Source organism: Sycon ciliatum, chromosome 9, assembly GCF_964019385.1.
Source record: "Sycon ciliatum chromosome 9, ocSycCili1.1, whole genome shotgun sequence".
Taxonomy (NCBI): Eukaryota; Metazoa; Porifera; class Calcarea; order Leucosolenida; family Sycettidae; genus Sycon; species Sycon ciliatum.
In genome coordinates this window covers 3825297-3842981 of record NC_088651.1, presented here as the reverse complement: position 1 = coordinate 3842981, position 17685 = coordinate 3825297, and the positions used below count along the sequence as shown (strand labels likewise).

The 17685-nt window shown below is 47.4% G+C and overlaps 1 protein-coding gene across 1 annotated transcript; it reads left to right on the top strand.

The window, feature by feature from the left end:
• The first annotated feature begins 8714 nt into the window (after positions 1-8714).
• On the top strand, positions 8715-13939 carry LOC135825026 (uncharacterized). Its single transcript, XM_065337763.1, has 2 exons — positions 8715-8938; positions 12948-13939. The coding sequence occupies exons 1-2, from the start codon at positions 8806-8808 to the stop codon at positions 13937-13939; spliced, it is 1125 nt and encodes a 374-aa protein (XP_065193835.1). The 5' UTR covers positions 8715-8805.
• Positions 13940-17685: the final 3746 nt, after the last annotated feature.

Genomic DNA, 17685 nt, shown 5'->3' with positions numbered 1-17685 from the left:
CCAATAACATAATTACTTACACTCTTTCTGCATGCTCCGAATTACTTATTATTATTCATGCATAATGTACAACTATTAGTCTACACACTTCATTTCTACACATCCTTATTCTACCTCCCACACCGTACTCTACATACAGCGGGAGTCTAATACGACTCCGTGCATTTGATTATGAAAAGATGAAGCTGGCCATGATGAGGTTTTTCCCCTCAGTTCTTGGTTAGTCCAGAAAAGAGTGAGATTGATTTGTCGAGTGAGCTGGGTCTCTTACAACTGCTAATAAGCAACATCACGCAATGACCCGCAGTTCAAGGAGAGAAGATAGTCCACATACCGGCAACAGTGTACACCTATTCGGGAACTCGTTGGGTTTTCTCAGTATGGATGCAGATGAGAGCCAGACATTATTATTATTATTGTGTGTATGCGTGCAAGCGCGTGAGTGTGTGTGTGTGCGAGCACGCGCGTGAGTGTGTGCGCACGAGAGTGAGTGTGTGCGTGCGCGCGCCCGTGAGTGTGTGCGTGCGCACGCGCGTGAGAGACAGACATTATTATTATTGTGTGTGTGGGTGCACGCGCGTGAGTGTGTGTGTGTGTGCGCGCACATGCGTGTGCTTTTGTGTAATGTAATATTATAACATTCCAAAGATATTCACGTCATCTATTCTGTGTTCTCCTTTATGTCATTCTCTCCCCATTTGCGGGAGGGACATGGAATGACAAGTAGTAGATGCATTGCCGTTAGTGATCCTGAGGGATGTGTGGGTACGCAACCAAGTGCATGAGTGTGCGCATGTGTGCGTGCACGAGCATGTGCACAGGCACTTGTATGCTTTTGCACTCGTGTGCGCACGCACTTGTGAAATTGCGTGTCTGCGTGCGTGAGCATGTGTGACTACTATACGATGTGCCCACCAAGGTGAGCACATGTGCGTGCGTGTGTGTGGGGCGCAGGCGGATATGTGCACACATTTTAGAATGATAATCAAGGACAGAGCTGTTCCGGTAATGCAGTCATGAGACGCCACAGTAGGGCAAAACGCACTCAATATGCTACTGTGCTGCTGCTGCTAGAGTGCACAGCGTAATTGTTGGTACACAGCCACGTGAAATACAAGAGAACGTCTCAGCATTCTGTAAAGACTAAGTGATAATGCAAAAGGTGAGAATGTATTTCGCCACAGTACGAATTGAGTGCAGTCCACTTATGTGAGATAAAGCACAAGTGAACCGATACACATTGCACGACTTGCACGGAGATAATGCTAGCCATGTTACGCAGCAAACTCCATGTACAGGAGTACGAGTGAGGAGACTATTGATCTGAGTACTGTGCGAATACAAAATTTCACACAATTTACGATATGAAGAGAACGATTCGATTTGTGAGCATTACGTAGGACTATACTGTGAAAACACTTACGGATTGTCAGGGTTGTCTGAGCTGCTTTGGCTGCCGCTTCATTTCGAAATAGCCCAGCCAACCGGTTGCCAGATGTTGCTGATGGAGAGCGACTTCTCCAATTGCAGTAATTTCTGCTTCATCCACATTTACAGCCCGAATGGAAGCCACCGCTTGCGCTGCCATATCCTTTCCTGAAAATTTCGGCTCATGCCCGAAGCCAAACATTTTCAGCTCAGGCTCTGAGCTTTCAAGCTCGTCTGATACGTCGGAATCGCTCATGGTGAGGACGTCTTTGTCAGAACTATTCCTTTCACATACCAAAATACCTGTACTTCTGAGCTTGGCCCAGGCAAGCAAGTCTCAATGACGTAGAAGGGCGTGTTGGGGGTGTGTCGCGGCCGCATGACGTCATGGCGCGTCCCCCGAAAGTACAATTTAAACCGAAGATATCTCAGGAACGCTTGGTCGGATCGAAGTGGGACCTTCACCATTCGACTCAGCGTCCAAAACTCTACGGATCATGAAGTTTTGATTTTTGGGTGTAGTTCCCCTTTAACTCAATATATATATATACGCACAATGCAATAAATAATTTAGACCCTAACTAGCGCGATAAAATAAGCGCTGAAAGAAACATTACATTAATCATCAGGTGACAACAGATGCGATAAATTCACCACTAGAAAGTAACCATGCGTCCACAAACGAGAACTACTGATCTAAATTCACAAACAATTTCAACGTAAACAAATTCTTTTTCTGCCAACACAAAATTGGCTTGGTGGAAAAATGGAGATAGACTCCAATACACGCAAATACCTATGACTACGTGAACGAGAAGTTGTGCGTATATATATATATATATATATATACTCAATCTGCGGACAGCATGCTGTTTCGTTCTTTTTGAACTCATCAGCGCAGCACAGAGAAAATGAGGCCGAACCTGATAGCAATGAAAATAAAAATTTCCAATCAGGCCCGAACGTACCTTGCCAGAGTGCTCAAACTGACAAGTCAGTGAGCTCTGCATAACGCAAACAGCAAAGGCACTACCCCACGCAAGAGTGCTCAACTGCTACAAGAGCAGGAGCGAAATACTCAATCTGCGGACAGCATGCTGTTTCGTTCTTTTTGAACTCATCAGCGCAGCACAGAGAAAATGAGGCCGAACCTGATAGCAATGAAAATAAAAATTTCCAATCAGGCCCGAACGTACCTTGCCAGAGTGCTCAAACTGACAAGTCAGTGAGCTCTGCATAACGCAAACAGCAAAGGCACTACCCCACGCAAGAGTGCTCAACTGCTACAAGAGCAGGAGCGAAATACTCAATCTGCGGACAGCATGCTGTTTCGTTCTTTTTGAACTCATCAGCGCAGCACAGAGAAAATGAGGCCATATATATATATTTTTTTTATGTTTATTTGAATTCGGATAGCTCAACAGTACAGAAGTACAACTACAAAGAGTACTGAATAGAAGGCCCCGAGAACGGGAAACCAAAAAAACAAAAAAAAACATAAACAGCAACATCAAGTTACTGATTATGCACATTGCTTGAAAGCAAATCACAACAATGATTAAGAGTTAAGCTGTCTTTTAGCCAAATAGCCAATTTGACGCGGAAATCTGCGATAGTAGTGCAGGACTTCAGGTCGTCTGGTAAATAATTCCAAACAAGAGCCGATTTACTTGAAAAGGACAAGTATTGAGTTAAGAGCTATTGTTGACTTGCCAGTAATCCTCTGTTGATATGGCGCCGAAAACGTTTAGGAACAAGCTTCTTTATTCCCGTAGTTATGCAGAAGACGTTACTTCAGTAACGTCTGGCGCTAGCCAGGGTCCACACAGCTTTAATTCCCGTAGCTATGCAGAAGACGTTACTTCAGTAACGTCTGGCGATAGCCAGGGTCCACACAGCTTTAATTTGGTGTTTGTTTGTTTGTATGTTTGTTTATTTGTTTGTTTGTTTGTGTCACGCCTGGCGCTATCCCGTATCTGTCCCGTACCGTACCGTACCAGCAAAGACAGCTGGCCACAATATTGTTGTTTGTTTGTGCCATCGGCATGCCTGGCGCTATCCCCTACCTGTCCCGTACCATCAAGAGTACGGTACCATCAAGAGAATGAGTATATATGCGAAGTGTATCGTGGGAATGCATTCAGGCCGCTAGTGCAGCAGCATATTGTGTGGATTTGTGTGAGAGGCCGAGATCCCACTAGCAGGCTGGCTGGGCCACCTGTCGACCAGCCCGTGAATCGCATGTAGGCCGATAGCATCACAATTATAACGTATAATTATAAATGTATAGCATAGATTCGTATTATGTAAACGACTTCCTGCTGTATAGAGAGATTTTCTGGAAAGACATACGAAGTAGGGAGACGAGGAAATGCAATTAGAATGGTCGTTAGTTGCCGAATAGGTGACAGGATGCGTCAGCAAAAACATACTTTGGAAAATAGATCCCGTCGTCTCCAAAGTAATCCTGAACGGGCGAATCAGCGCCGGTCACAGGAAACGTCGGAAGAGAGATCCCGTCGACTCCAGAACGTCCGTGATCGGTAGAGTCAGGGGCGGTCACAGGAAACGTGGGAAGAGAGATCCCGTCGACTCCAGAATATTTGTCATCCGCAGAGTCAGCGCCAGTCACAGGAAACGGCAGGACAGACATCCCTTGGACTCCTGAACGCCCGTGATGGGCAGAGTCAGCGCCGGTCACTAGAGGTGTGCGGATAATGCTCGAAAAGGTGGCAGATTCCGCTCGAAAAACAGTGAAATTGGCAGAACCATACAAACCTTATGGCGGGCAATTCCTCGAATTCTGCTCCATTTTTTTATTCACATACCAAACATGCATGAGACTTTCCAGAAAAAGTATGCAACAGACGTTACTTCAGTATCGTTTCGCACTAGCCAGGGTTCACACAGCTTTGACACGTTACATGCATGGTGAGCAAGCAAAAAAGCATAGCGTAGGGCCCTGAGCTTCCAAGCTCTCTCGTTTGGTATTTGTGTGTTTGTGTGTTTGTTTGTTTGTTTGTTTGTTTGTTTGTGTCACGCCTGGCGCTATCCCGTATCTGTCCCGTACTGTGCCATACCAGCAAAGACAGCTGGCCACAATATTTTTGTTTGTTTGTGCCATCGACATGCCTGGCGCTAACCCGTACCTGTCCCGTATCATCAAGAGTACGGTACCAACAAGAGAATGAGTATATTTGCGAAGTGTATCGGGGGAATGCATTCAGTGCAGTAACATTTTGTGTGGATTTGTGTGCGAGGCCGAGATCCCACTAGCAGGCTGGCTGGGCCGCCTGTCGACCAGCCCGGGAATCGCATGTAGGCGGATAGCATAATAATTATAACGTTTATACAGTCATGTAGATGTATAGCAGGGAGTCATATTATGTAAACGACTCCTTGCTGTATGGGGAGATTTTCTGGAAAGACATACGAAGTAGGGAGACGAGTAAATGCAATCAGAATGGATGTTAGTTGCCGTCAGTATAATAAGAAGAAGAAGATAAACTCCCGTGATCGGCAGAGTCAACGCCTGTCCCAGGAAACGTCAGGACAGACATCCCGTCGACTCCAGAACGCCCGTGATCGGCAGAGTCAGCGCCGGTCCCATAGCTACGCAAAAGACGTTACTTCAGTATCTCATTGAAACGTTTTTGCAATACAATGATGTAGCTTATCAAAGGAAAAAGCATTTCCATCAGTTCTAACAACATGCACGAGGTGCTAGGCAACAAACCATAGCGCAGGGCCCTGAGCTTCCAAGCTCTCTCGTTTACATGAAAACAAGTTTTGCTAATGGTGTTTGTACTGAGTGCGCAACTTACTCTATTTATTGCGTTGATTACATTTTTTATCTCCACGTCAGCTTTTTAATAATAATAATAATAATGACAGTTCGCATATCACTCATTGCATGAGGTCAACGCATCTGTTAGCAATTTCGAGCCAAGCAGCTCTATCAGAAGCAGATTGCACAGACTCCAGAAGCAACAGATTAATGCATTGTTTGCAGTCAATGGATTATACAAATTATCTACGTGGAGATAATAATTTTGATATCGCTATGAATAGGATGAAGGCCGCAGACATCACGCAACTACGTTACTTGCTCGACATGTATGTGAATTTTAGAATAATTTAATAGAAATCCAGAATCCTGTTTCCTATCCTCAGTGGACACAAATACGGAACTAAAATAATACAACCAAAGAAACCGAAGTTGTACTGTAATAGAAAGGTGTTAGAAATAACATCATGATATTCGTGCAATAAAACCCCCAGAGTAAACGCAAAAAGGTAGCAAGATAACGAAACCAAAGGTGAGAAGGCACTGAACGAAGTGTCAACCTACGAATAAAACCTTGGTGCAACAAAGTGCTCGTAAGTCGACACTTCGGCTGTTTTATTGCACGTGTATCATGATGTTATTTCTAGCACCTTTCTATTACAGTACTTAACTTCAGTTTCTTTGGTTGTATTATTTAGTTCCATTTTTACCACTGATGACAGGAACGATAAAATCACTTCTGGGTTTCAATAATTATATTTTTATGAAATACACTTACATATCGAACAAGTAACGTAGTTCCGTGATTTCTTCGGCCTTCATCCTATTCAAAGCTATGCAATGGATTCATTGACGTAGTGTGTGATGTGTTCTAGACCCGTATAGGTATTTTGACACGCGTCGTCAAAGTATAACTCAAGTTGATGAATTCCCAGTACGCATCACTAGTATGTAACTCATTTCCATTACAACAACCACATTGAAAGCGGTGTTAGTAAAATAATGGTAAAATTGATGTAATCACAAGGTTAAACAACGTGCCGTTAAGCACAATGAACTACTGGTTAGTTCAAGTTCGGAGCTGTACTGATCAGACTGAACCCGAAATAGGCATAGAGAGTTTATGTAATTTCAAACACGGTTTATTTACGATAGAATCTTGTGGATAACGTCACTCTGCGGCACCCGCCATTGCCTGCTGATATCCTCCGTTATTGCGCGATCCAACTGTGACGGGTGACTTGGAGGAGTGGAGCGCTTGTGTTCTTGCAGTTGGGGCTGAGTGAGATTGCCCACTGCAAACCATGGGAATGTTAAAGCCTCCGCCGCGCATGGTCGGTCACTGGCGTTAAACGCGAGGCAGGTGTTGAACAGATTTAGGAGTTAGTGCGAGTACTGTGAACTCCCTATCCATGGTGTCAGACACATGCCAGCTTGAACAATGGCCAGCTGGACGCCCACCTCGACTCCGGCTACTATGCCGAACGGACCTTGGCCGAACATGATGGAATAGAACATCCTGGCACTGTAACAGAGTAATCATTTACGTCACAACAGCATCATTATTATTACCACTAAGAACGGTACTGGCTAAAAACATCATTTTTTTGAAATTAAATTTGTGAAAATTAATTATTGTAATTCAGCGCAACCTCCGATTTTAACTGAATAGAGCGATTGTCAGTTAAAAAACACCTTCTCAACACCTTGGACAGTACATGTAGAAATGCAAAGGAATGTGCTTAGCAAGTTTGTTTCCGACTTCCACGGTTTGAATGCGTTGCATTACATTTCCCTAATAAATTCCTATCCATTAAACCAGTCTGGTGTTGAGATAATTATTCATGTTGTGCGACTTACCAGAAAAAGATAATTATCGCATTTATGGTCCACTCCAAGCTCCCTGATGACCATCTCAGGCGGGTATGCGTAGTTGCTGGGCCGCAACATGCCTGGCTTTCCCCAGCGAAAGTTCTGCGCCCAGCCAAAATCGATCAGCATAGCAGTGCCGTTCGCTGCTACCATTGCATTGTCGGCGTGTAGATCTCTAAAAGGGAACAGAATGACATGAGTACAGTTGCCGGTATATACATTCCTTACTTCCTGATCGCTCCAAATTAACAGTTAAATCCAGAAACATAACATTAACAAAACTGGACGAAATGACCTAGAAATGAGTTTTGAGAAACATTAACAAAACTGGACGAAATCACGTAGAAATGAGTTTTGAGACAATTATTCACGACTGTAATTACCGCTGATGTCGCAACATCTGAGCTCATAACACAAAGAATATTTTGAAGGTACTTACGCATGAACGATGCATGCCGTCTGCAGGTAGTGCAGCGCGTGTAAGACTTGCCACATGATTGGGCGGATATCGTCTTCTTTCAGACTACGCTTGTGCTGCGTTCGGATGTCCTGCGCCCAGCGGCTCAGCGTGCGGCCATTTATTTGGTGGAAAAATAACACTGCGTACTGAGCTACCCCAAAGCAAGCCACGATATTGGGGTGGCGCAGCTTGAGACAGACTTCGGCCTCGGTCTGAATCATGTCCAAATCACGCTTCTGGATCATTTTCGCGACAATCTGCAAAATAAATGATACAAATGTAAAGTCATCATGCGCAATCATATCTGTAATGGGGTCAACTGTTCTTCAGACTTTTCCCGTTTGTGTTTTTTCCTCAAACCAGTGAATAATAGTACTTTGAAAAATATCCTTAACCTTCACGCAGAAACTATTATGCAGAGTGTGCAAGTGTATAAAGGATCCAATAGTTGAGGGAATGAGAATCACACAACATCAGCTTACGTTACTTCTTCCCGGTAGGATAGCTTTCCGAACCTCTCCGAACACTCCTTTCCCCAGCAGGTCTTCGCTGATCGTAATATCATTGTTGAGAAGGTTATTGGCCTCATCATATTGAACCTCCCGTCCAAACACGCTTATTGTCAGGCTACGGAGAGCCATGTTGAACACTGGATGCTGACGTGAAGAGGAACGAAGAATACTGGCCTACATGAAAGAAAGAAAGCGAGGATAGTAAGAGATCACTTGTCGTAAGTCTCTGCAATCATAACTTTCTTAAACTAGAAAAGTTGAACTTTGAAATATCCTGTTCACGCCATGTTCCTGTTGGAAGTTCTCCTAACGTAATGAAAGCATACTTCTAGCACATTTCGGAGGATATAATTATATTTTAGCAATGTGATACTTTTTTTGGACCATTAGCTCACGCTTTAATGGAGGTTTGCACATTGCAAACCGTAGTTAACATTCACGAAACCAACAAACCAAAGGCGCCATGGCAACCAGTAAACGAACCCACAAAAATAACAATAATTAGAATAAGAAACAGAAAAAAAATCAAGTTAGTGTGACAACAAATGCAAGGTTCCCTTTCCGGTGAAAGTGCTGCAACTGAGTGTGTCATTGCTGACCAACAATTTGTTTTCCCCACCCTCCACGCCGCTGACCAACAATTTGTTTTCACTTGTTCCAGTCGTTTCCTCTAGCCTCCTCAGTTGCCGAGGAGCATAGTAGTCTTTCCACAGCCGTATTCCTAGGAACGTACTGCCAGTTTCATCATGGCCTTCACTCCTGACCAGCAGCGGTCTCTTGCGGAGATGATTTCGGATTCGGTCTCGTCGGCGTTGTCGGCCCACTCCGCATCTCGAGGACCGGATAGGGGAGCGTCTGATGGGCCATCAGATCAAGCCGGTATGTTTTTGACTCATGATTCTGCCCGTGCTGAGATGCCGGCCAGTTTAGATTCTGCCCCCGCATTCCCTGCATTCCCTGCATGCGTATGCCATGTAAGTAATGAAGCCATTTCAAAAATTTGCAAGGTCGAGTTTTTTGACCTGGCCCTCCTACTTCCCGCCAAGTACGAGAGGCCCTCCGATGATCAGCCTATCTCTAAGCGGGTCAAATTAGCCGAGGACGGCGATTGCTTGGTGATCTCCGCCTCTCAAGCCTCCAAGAGGCGAATTGATTCCTTAGCTTCGTGGCTGGAAGCATGGTCCATCTTCACGATCATAGCTACCTCTAACGATCCGGCCTGCGCTGCTAGCTTGGCAGAACACCAGCTACGCATTGTGCAAGCCGCAGCGAAGTACCACCTGGCTGCGGTGCTTGAGTACGACATCCGGGTGCGGCAATCGGTGGCTCGGGCACGCACCCCCTTTCATCACTTGACACGGCGCTGTACACTGAATGTTTCACGGGCCAGGCACTTCCCACGTGTTCCAAGTGCCGGAAGGTGGGCCACCTGGCCAACAATTGTCTTTTTCGTGGCTCCGACAGCCGGACGCTGCATGCCACCTCGGGCGCAACAAGCGGAGGAAGTGTCCACACGCCCGGGCAGTCCACCATCTGCCGCAAGTTTAATGCGGGCAACTGCTCCTTTAATCAATGCCGCTTTAAGCACTGCTGCTCCTTCTGCTCTGGCACCCACCCGGCCAAGGAATGCCCAGCCCGCAAGTAGCTCCATGAGTACTCCTTCCTCCTATCTTCCTTTATCTGCACATAAACCCCACACGCCCATCATTATTAGCGCACTTAAAATAGAATTAGTATCACACCCCGATGACCAGTTGGTCGCTTCCTTATTGCATGATCTTGAATTTGGTTTTCGCATTGGTTTTGGCAACTGTCTGTCTGAGTCTTTTTTGTCACGTAATTTGTCCTCCGCTGCTGACAATGCAGAAGTAGTCGATGACTATCTCCGCCAGGAATGTGAGCGCGGGCATACGGCTGGCCCGTTTGAGGAGCCTCCTGTTCTCCCCATTCACACCTCTGGCATTGGAGTTGTACCTAAGAAGTCGGGTGGCGTCCGCCTAATCATGCACCTCTCCGCTCCTGCTGGCAGGAGCATAAATGATGGCATCAAGAACTCAGACTTCTCATTCCAAATGATCTCGGTGGATACGTTGGCCGATCATGTCATGCGCACTGGGAAGGGGGCATTGATATGCAAAGTGGACATCAAACATGCATTCCGGCTCTGTCCCGTTCATCCCAACGACTGGCCTCTACTCGGAATATGTTGGCGGGGAAAGTTTTATGTCGACAAAGTGCTGCCTTTCGGCCTGCGCTCCGCACCAGCTTTATTCAACCGCCTAACCGAAGCACTGGCCTGGCTACTTCGCCACAACTACGGTTTGAAGTGTCTGGAACACTACCTTGACGATTTCATCAACGTCTCACCACCAGCGCCGGTGGTCACCACATCAACAGCAGCGGTGAACATGGCCACCATCCTGGAGGTTTTCGCCAACCTCGGGGTTCCCATCGCGGAAGGAGCAGACAAGGTTGGCGGTCCGGCCACGGTCATGACAGTGCTCGGCATTGAGCTGGATACTCAGGCTCTGGAAATGCGGCTGCCGGCCGACAAGCTTCTCGAGATCAAAGCGCGGCTCAACGAGTGGGCGGTCAGCCCATCGTGCACGAAACGTCAACTGTTGTCACTAATTTGCCTCCTCTCATTTGCGTCCAAAGTGGTTGCGGCCGGCCGCACCTTCACCCGTCGTCTCATCCATACCAGCACCACCGTGACAAGCTTGGATGAAGAAGTGCACCTGGACGCCGATGCTCAAGCAGACATCCGTTGATGGAAGGAGTTCCTCCCACACTGGAACGGCCGAGCGCTTCTGCGTGACCCAGTATGGTCGAAGCCCCCGGACTTTGAGCTCTATACCGATGCTTCCGGCCTGGGATTTGGAGGCTTCTTTCAGAGTGCCTGGTTTTGCCAAGAATGGGGCCCGGAGCACCAGCACGGCCTTAACCTCCTCTATCATGTGGCGGGAGATGTATCCCATTGCTGTGGCCGCGCAATTGTGGGGCCCGCAGTGGCAGACGAAGAAGATCCTCCTCCATTGCGACAATCAAGCTGTCGCCACAGCATGGGAATCCGGCTCATGCCGGAATCTGGAGGTCATGAACCTCGTACGGACCACCCTGCGTATTGCGGCACGCTACAACTTCATCCTGTTGATCCGTCACATCTCAGGTATCGACAACAGTATTGCGGACGCCCTCTCCCGTCTACAGCTCAGTCGCTTCCGCTCGCTAGCTCCGTCTGCCAATCCGGACCCAGTTCCACTGCCAACTCAGATCGTCTAATGATGTCTCACAATATATTCACAGCCCCATGGGGTGTCCGTTTTGCTGTGTCTGGCCTTCGCCGTCACTACACTGACTTATTGTTATTTTTTCTGCCATACCAACTACACCGAAACCAATTTCTCAGTTCATTCTCTCCCTTACTATTCGCCCACCCTTTGGCACGGGCGGCTCTCCTCCCTACACTGCCCCCCCCCCCCCCCGCTTCGCTGCTCTCTTTTGGAAGGAAGTGGATATGCAGTGCTCATAATATATAGTGCAATCCTGCAAAAACCAAAAATTGGCTCTCAACGGTCATAGGCGTTTTGGCATCGTGGTATAGCTATGCCCCTATGTCAGGGTATTAAGTTGAGTACTGGGATGCTCATTGCACTCAGACTGGCACCGGGATGCCTATGCGAGCGATAATTATGTGGGCCGGCATCAAGATGGCCTTAGCGTGGATGCGTACACGTTACACCCTGGGCTTGATGCGAGGCTAAGTGATGCATTCTTTTAAACTGTTTACGGCAATTCACATTAAATTGCGCGGAACTAAAACAAGCAGTATGGGGCCAAGTTGCCCACAGCCATAAGCGAGCACCGGGATCCTTGAACACCCAGACGGGCACCGGGTTGCGCGTAACAATACTAAGGAGAGCACCGGGATGCATAATTATGTGAGCGGGTCGCGTTGTAAGGGGCACCGGGATGCCTATTTATTATTATTATTATTATTATTATATATTTGAGGATTTCCCAAAGACGTAGTCTAAATTGAAGGGAGTTCCATTATAATGGGAGGCTGTAGGGTTGAGATAGCAGACAGTGGAGGGCTAATAATTCGTAATGAACAGCCTAGCAAGAGAAATACAATTATGCTGAATGTTCCAGAATGGTCCTTTAATCAATGATACCTATAGCCTCGGGATATGCCTTGAAATACGAAATGTACCGAAACAGAAACACAAAAATTAATAAGAATAAGCGCAACGTACAAAGAAGGAGGACAGAGGCATGTCAGTGAGGAGTGGCATTGTGTTTGGTGTCAGAGAAGTGCGTGCAAATGTGACTGTGAAACAGGGACTGCGAGGCTGTGGCTCTTAGGTCTGCGGCATTCCAGACAGTAGCGGTGCGGAAGAGAAATGACCTCCCGGCGTGTTTCTAATTGTTAGTCAAGCGGGCACCGGGATGCCCATATGAATTAAGCGGTAAGCGAGCACCGGGATGCTTATCACACCTGGACGGACACCGGGTTACACGTAATAATAAGTCCGGCACCGGGATGCCCAAGAGGATGGGCAGGTAGCGAAAGGTATACCTAAAATGCCCATATTTAGTATAGCTGGCACCAAGATGCTCTAAATATGCAAACTGGCGACGGACGCTGATGATTGTGAGGCGAGCACCGGGATGCTCAAATGCGTCCAAACCGGCGCATTAATACCGGGATGCTTCGGTAAATAAATACGTATTGCAAGCAGCCAGTTAGTTTGCCTTCAAAGTCGTTGTAGCTGGGCACAGCGATGCGATGGTCTGTCATGTTTTGCTTTTCGTACTGGCTTAACTGCTTGCTTATTTTATTATCCTCTGCGTTTGGTGCTGCTGCCGTGTCCCCACATTGCAGATGGGTGGGTTCGATATCATTCACCTCCAGCCACCACCAGGAGGGAGATACTCGACGCTCAAGCCAGCAGGCTCCTGGCCCAATCGGTGGCGCCCCGGACACGCCAGACCTACAGCCCTGGAGTCAGGTCCTACATTCAGTTTGCGCAGCAGCTCCGCTTCAGCCATCTGGCACCGACGGTCAATGATATAGTTCTCTTCATGACGTCACTGTCCGCGTCACTGTCTGGGAAGACAATCAGGGTATACCTAGCAGCCGTCCGCCACCACTTTGTATTGAATGATGGTCCGGTGGATCTGCTCAGAGCACCCAGGATACTGGCCTTGCTGAAGGGCATCGACCGTGACAAGCTGACGTCCAGGCCAATGCCTGTGCCTCCGTCATCCAGACGTGCGGTGACACCCAACGACCTCAAGGCTATCCGCGAATTCCTGGAGTTCTCGCATTATGCACCGCAAGACAAGGCCATGCTCTGGGCAGCAGTACTCACAGCTTTCCACGAGCTCATACGTGTGAGCGAGTACACGGCGCCATCACCAACAACGGTGGATGCTCACAGGACTCTTCAGAGGAGCCATGTCGCCCTCTCAGAGGAGAAGGTCACGATCACCCTAGGGGTAACGAAGACGGCACAGTCGGGCGCTGGGGGCACAGTGTTACTGCATGCAAGCAGGTATCCCGCAACCTGCCCTGTGCGTTCAGTCGCTGCCTACATAAGTGCCAGGGAGTGGGTGGATACAGGTGCCCCATTCTTCGCCTTCCGCGAGGGGCGCTACCTAACCCCGGGCGACGTGAACGCCATTCTCAAGAGGGCTCTCGGCCCAGGCGTTTCAAGCCATTCTCTGCGGATCGGTGGTGCTACGGCCATGGCCGAACGACAGGCCCCGGAGTGGCAATTTCAAGCGGCAGGGCGCTGGTCAAGCTCTGCGTACAAGGCGTACGTCCGTGTCCCGTCGGGCATGCCAGCTTATCAGCAGACAGAGCTAGCGTAGAGAGCAGTTCGAAGCTTCACGGGGTTCATGTGCCTAAGTTGCATTCAAGTCACGGCCCTGCGTCCGCGGCCACCCACTCCCTTTCTTGGAGGCATGTGGGGTTGGCGGTCAATCGCCTGCCCGCAGCTTCGGGCAAACACATGACACCGGGTTGTCATCGCAAAATGCCCCCAGAGGTGGCCGGGCACCGGGTTGCCCAGGGTGACCGCGGCCCACGACTTCAAAATGTTTCTCACCTTATCACTATTCCCTTGTTCCCTGATCATTGCCTTGGAACAGTATCACTTTGCTCTCAGATGTTTCAAAATTTGATTCGAATGATTAATAAATTTCGGGCACATGAAACCCCTCCAAAAAATACCAACCGTGATCCGTTGTTGTGTGGAGTGAATGTTGAAATGGAGGTTTGCACATTGCAAACGTAGTTAACATTCACGAAACCAACAAGCCAAAGGCGCCATGGCAACCAGTAAATGAACCCGCAAAAATAACAATAATTAGAATAAGAAACAGAAAAAAAATCAAGTTAGTGTGACAACAAATGCAAGGTTCCCTTTCCGGTGAAAGTGCTGCAACTGAGTGTGTCATTGCTGACCAACAATTTGTTTTCCCCACCCTCCACTCCCACTGTACAAGTATTACTGGTACACATGGAGGCATGTGGGGTTGGCGGTCAATCGCCTGCCCGCAGCTTCGGGCAAACACATGACACCGGGTTGTCATCGCAAAATGCCCCCAGAGGTGGCCGGGCACCGGGTTGCCCAGGGTGACCGCGGCCCACGACTTCAAAATGTTTCTCACCTTATCACTATTCCCTTGTTCCCTGATCATTGCCTTGGAACAGTATCACTTTGCTCTCAGATGTTTCAAAATTTGATTCGTATGATTAATAAATTTCGGGCACATGAAACCCCTCCAAAAAATACCAACCGTGATCCGTTGTTGTGTGGAGTGAATGTTGAAAAACTATTTAAAAGATAGACACAAGACAACCTACCTTTGCCTTGCAAGGAAAGTCTTCCACGGCAAGGACAAATCAACAAGATCGACAAAGCGTAGAGGGTCGCTTCGCTTCTTTTATTTCCCACTGCGTGTCGTCACACTTGTTTGTACCAAACGGGTATCTGAGGCTGCGTGTACTCGGAGACGAAACGAAACGAAACGGAACGAAACGGAACGAAAACGGGCTGGCCTCGAATCGTTTTCAAACCGTTTACACGAGTACGGCAAATCGTTTTGAACCGTTTACACGAAAACGGAAAACGGGCGATCAGGCTGGAGTTAGCACGTGCTGGCTTGGCGCAAGGGCGGGAAGTAACACGTTAGTTGGAGTTGGTACGTGCTAGTGGTCGCAAAGGTCAGGTATTTCCCGCGAAATATAGTCCCGCGCGGAATGGTTTCCATGTTTTCACCGTTTACACGAGAACGAAAACGTTTTGAAAACGTTTCAAAACACTTTGAAGTGCGTTTCCATTTCGTTCCGTTTAGGTATCGTTTTCGGGCGTTGTCGTGTAAACGATAGTAGTAAACGCAACGATTTCGTTCCGTTTAGGGCCTACTTCGTTGTCGTGTAAACGCAAATCGTTTTCAATCGTTGTCGTGTAAACGCAGCCTGGTACGCCAAACGTCAAATACGATCCAGACTTTGCCGATTCATTTCCCGTACGGGAAAGTCATAGCTCGACCGTCGCGCGATGGCTGTCCGTACACGAAATAGTTGAGCTCAGATTGACTTTTTCGCGACGCGAGGCGTTTCCCGTACTCGTAATGAAGTACATGTATGAAACACCACTCGAATTATTAGTTTATCCGGTTTTCTCATGACTAGCATTAGTGGAACATGGTAAGTTTCGCTAAAACATCAGGTTATATAGGTAGAATATTAGTCGCAAAAAAACAGCTCTCGGTTACACATAGCGTCAATTACAGCGGTAGCGTGAGTTTATGCATTAAATGCTAGAATGGTATCGGTAGAAGAATGTGACAGGTGTGTGTTTGTGTGTGGGCAACAAAGGGTGAGTGCGATTAAAAGATTGTGAGGGCTACGACGTTCTTTCGGAATACCGTATTTTCTCTTAAAAGAGCCCGGGGTTCCTATTTTTTGCACAAGGGCCAAGGGATGCAGCGCGGAGAAAGGTCCCGATCCACTGATCGCTATGAAGTGGATGGTGACGAAGTGTGCCAGACTGTTTTCATGTACGCACATTATGTAAAGGAGTGAAAGCTAAAACAAATAAGGCGGATGTCCATGAGCATGCTGTAGCTCCCCCTCAGCACACACGCTAGGGTGCTTTGCCCTGGAATGCACTGCCTGCTGCAGATGAAGTGTCTGACATCAGGCAGTTCATCCACCACTATGGTGACATCAATGGACTTCCCCAGCCTAGCCTGCTGTCCCCAGAGGCCAGCTCCAACTAATACTTACCTGCCATGTGCTACTACCAACTGGAGGAACAGCAGCATACACAACATTCTTGAAAATATGGTGCAGTGAGGTGATTATGAGAGCAAAAGAAAATGTGTGCGGTGTATGTTCCGATCTGCAGTCTCAGATCATAAGGGCAAGAACGGCAGAAACTCGCTTAAAGCACACTGACGCACTCAAAGCTCATATTGAAGAAGCTAACGTGGCTCGTGACCTTTATCAGAAGTGTATTACTGCCTGGCATCTGATCATCTCCCAGTGACGCTCCAGACGGCTCCAGACGCACTGCCACCCAGAGAGCGGAGATATCACCTGCCCGGCACCAGACCAAGCAGAGCCAATGTCCTAATTATTTCTTCGGAACATACATAGTAGAATACTGGATAACTGTGCAAAATAGTTTTTCTCTCTACACAGACAGGTGTATGACAGGTGTATGAAGCCTTAGATACGAAATATAGTGTGAATATCAATTATTTTCGGCATTTTTATGCACCAAAAGCTTTCATAAGATGGGTCATATGTCAATGAATATATACAATTTGAGCCTAATACTTCACCATATGTTTGGGCAATGGCCAGGGACCAACTTCCCGCCAAAAACTCATTTTCGGCAAAATAGCACCAAAGGGTGGTTTTAGCAGATCCTTGGCCATTTGTTACAAGCACCACGTCATTCCTAGGGTTCCCAGTAAAAAGCTTCAAACATCAAAACGAACAATCTAAATGAATAATAGTTTGAGGGAAAGACATAAACGGGAAAAGTCTGAAAAGAAAATTGACTGTCACCACCAGGACTCGAACCAGGGACCTTCGCTTGTAGCTAGCGATGCTCTAACCACTGAGCTATGCATAGCTCGTGTAGTCGACTGGTCATCATCCCAATAATAAGAAATTGCTAATAATAATAAATAAATAAGAGCGTGTATGCATTTCACCGGGTGCAGCGCACTACTGAGTTATGCCGAAAACTGTAGCAATTCTATAACGTAATTCCCTGACCATCTTCCATGCTGAAAGGAAGCAACACTCGATATGTACATTGAGTTACACAATCTGCGGACCGAACTGTCCGTCCCTCGTGGACTCATCAGCCCAGTACAGGGAAAATCAGGCCGAATCTGATAGCAATGAAAAGTAAATTTTCGATAGCGAGATTTAAACCTGAACGGAACGTACCTTGCCAGAGTGGTCAAACAGACAAGTCCGTGAGCTCAGCATAGCGCAAACAGCAAAGGCACTACCCCACTGCTAACGCCAAGATCTCTGGTGGGTTGAGTTGCTCCCTGTACATCAGCTCGTTGTGCGTGCATCCCGTATG

Excerpts from the sequence above, each read along its gene's own strand:
- LOC135825026 (XM_065337763.1), top strand. The coding sequence starts at position 8,806 with ATGGCCTTCACTCCTGACCAGCAGCGGTCTCTTGCGGAGATGATTTCG. Across the intron at positions 8,939-12,947 it reads TGGGCCATCAGATCAAGCCG|ATGGGTGGGTTCGATATCAT; the intron begins GTATGTTTTTGA and ends CCCACATTGCAG.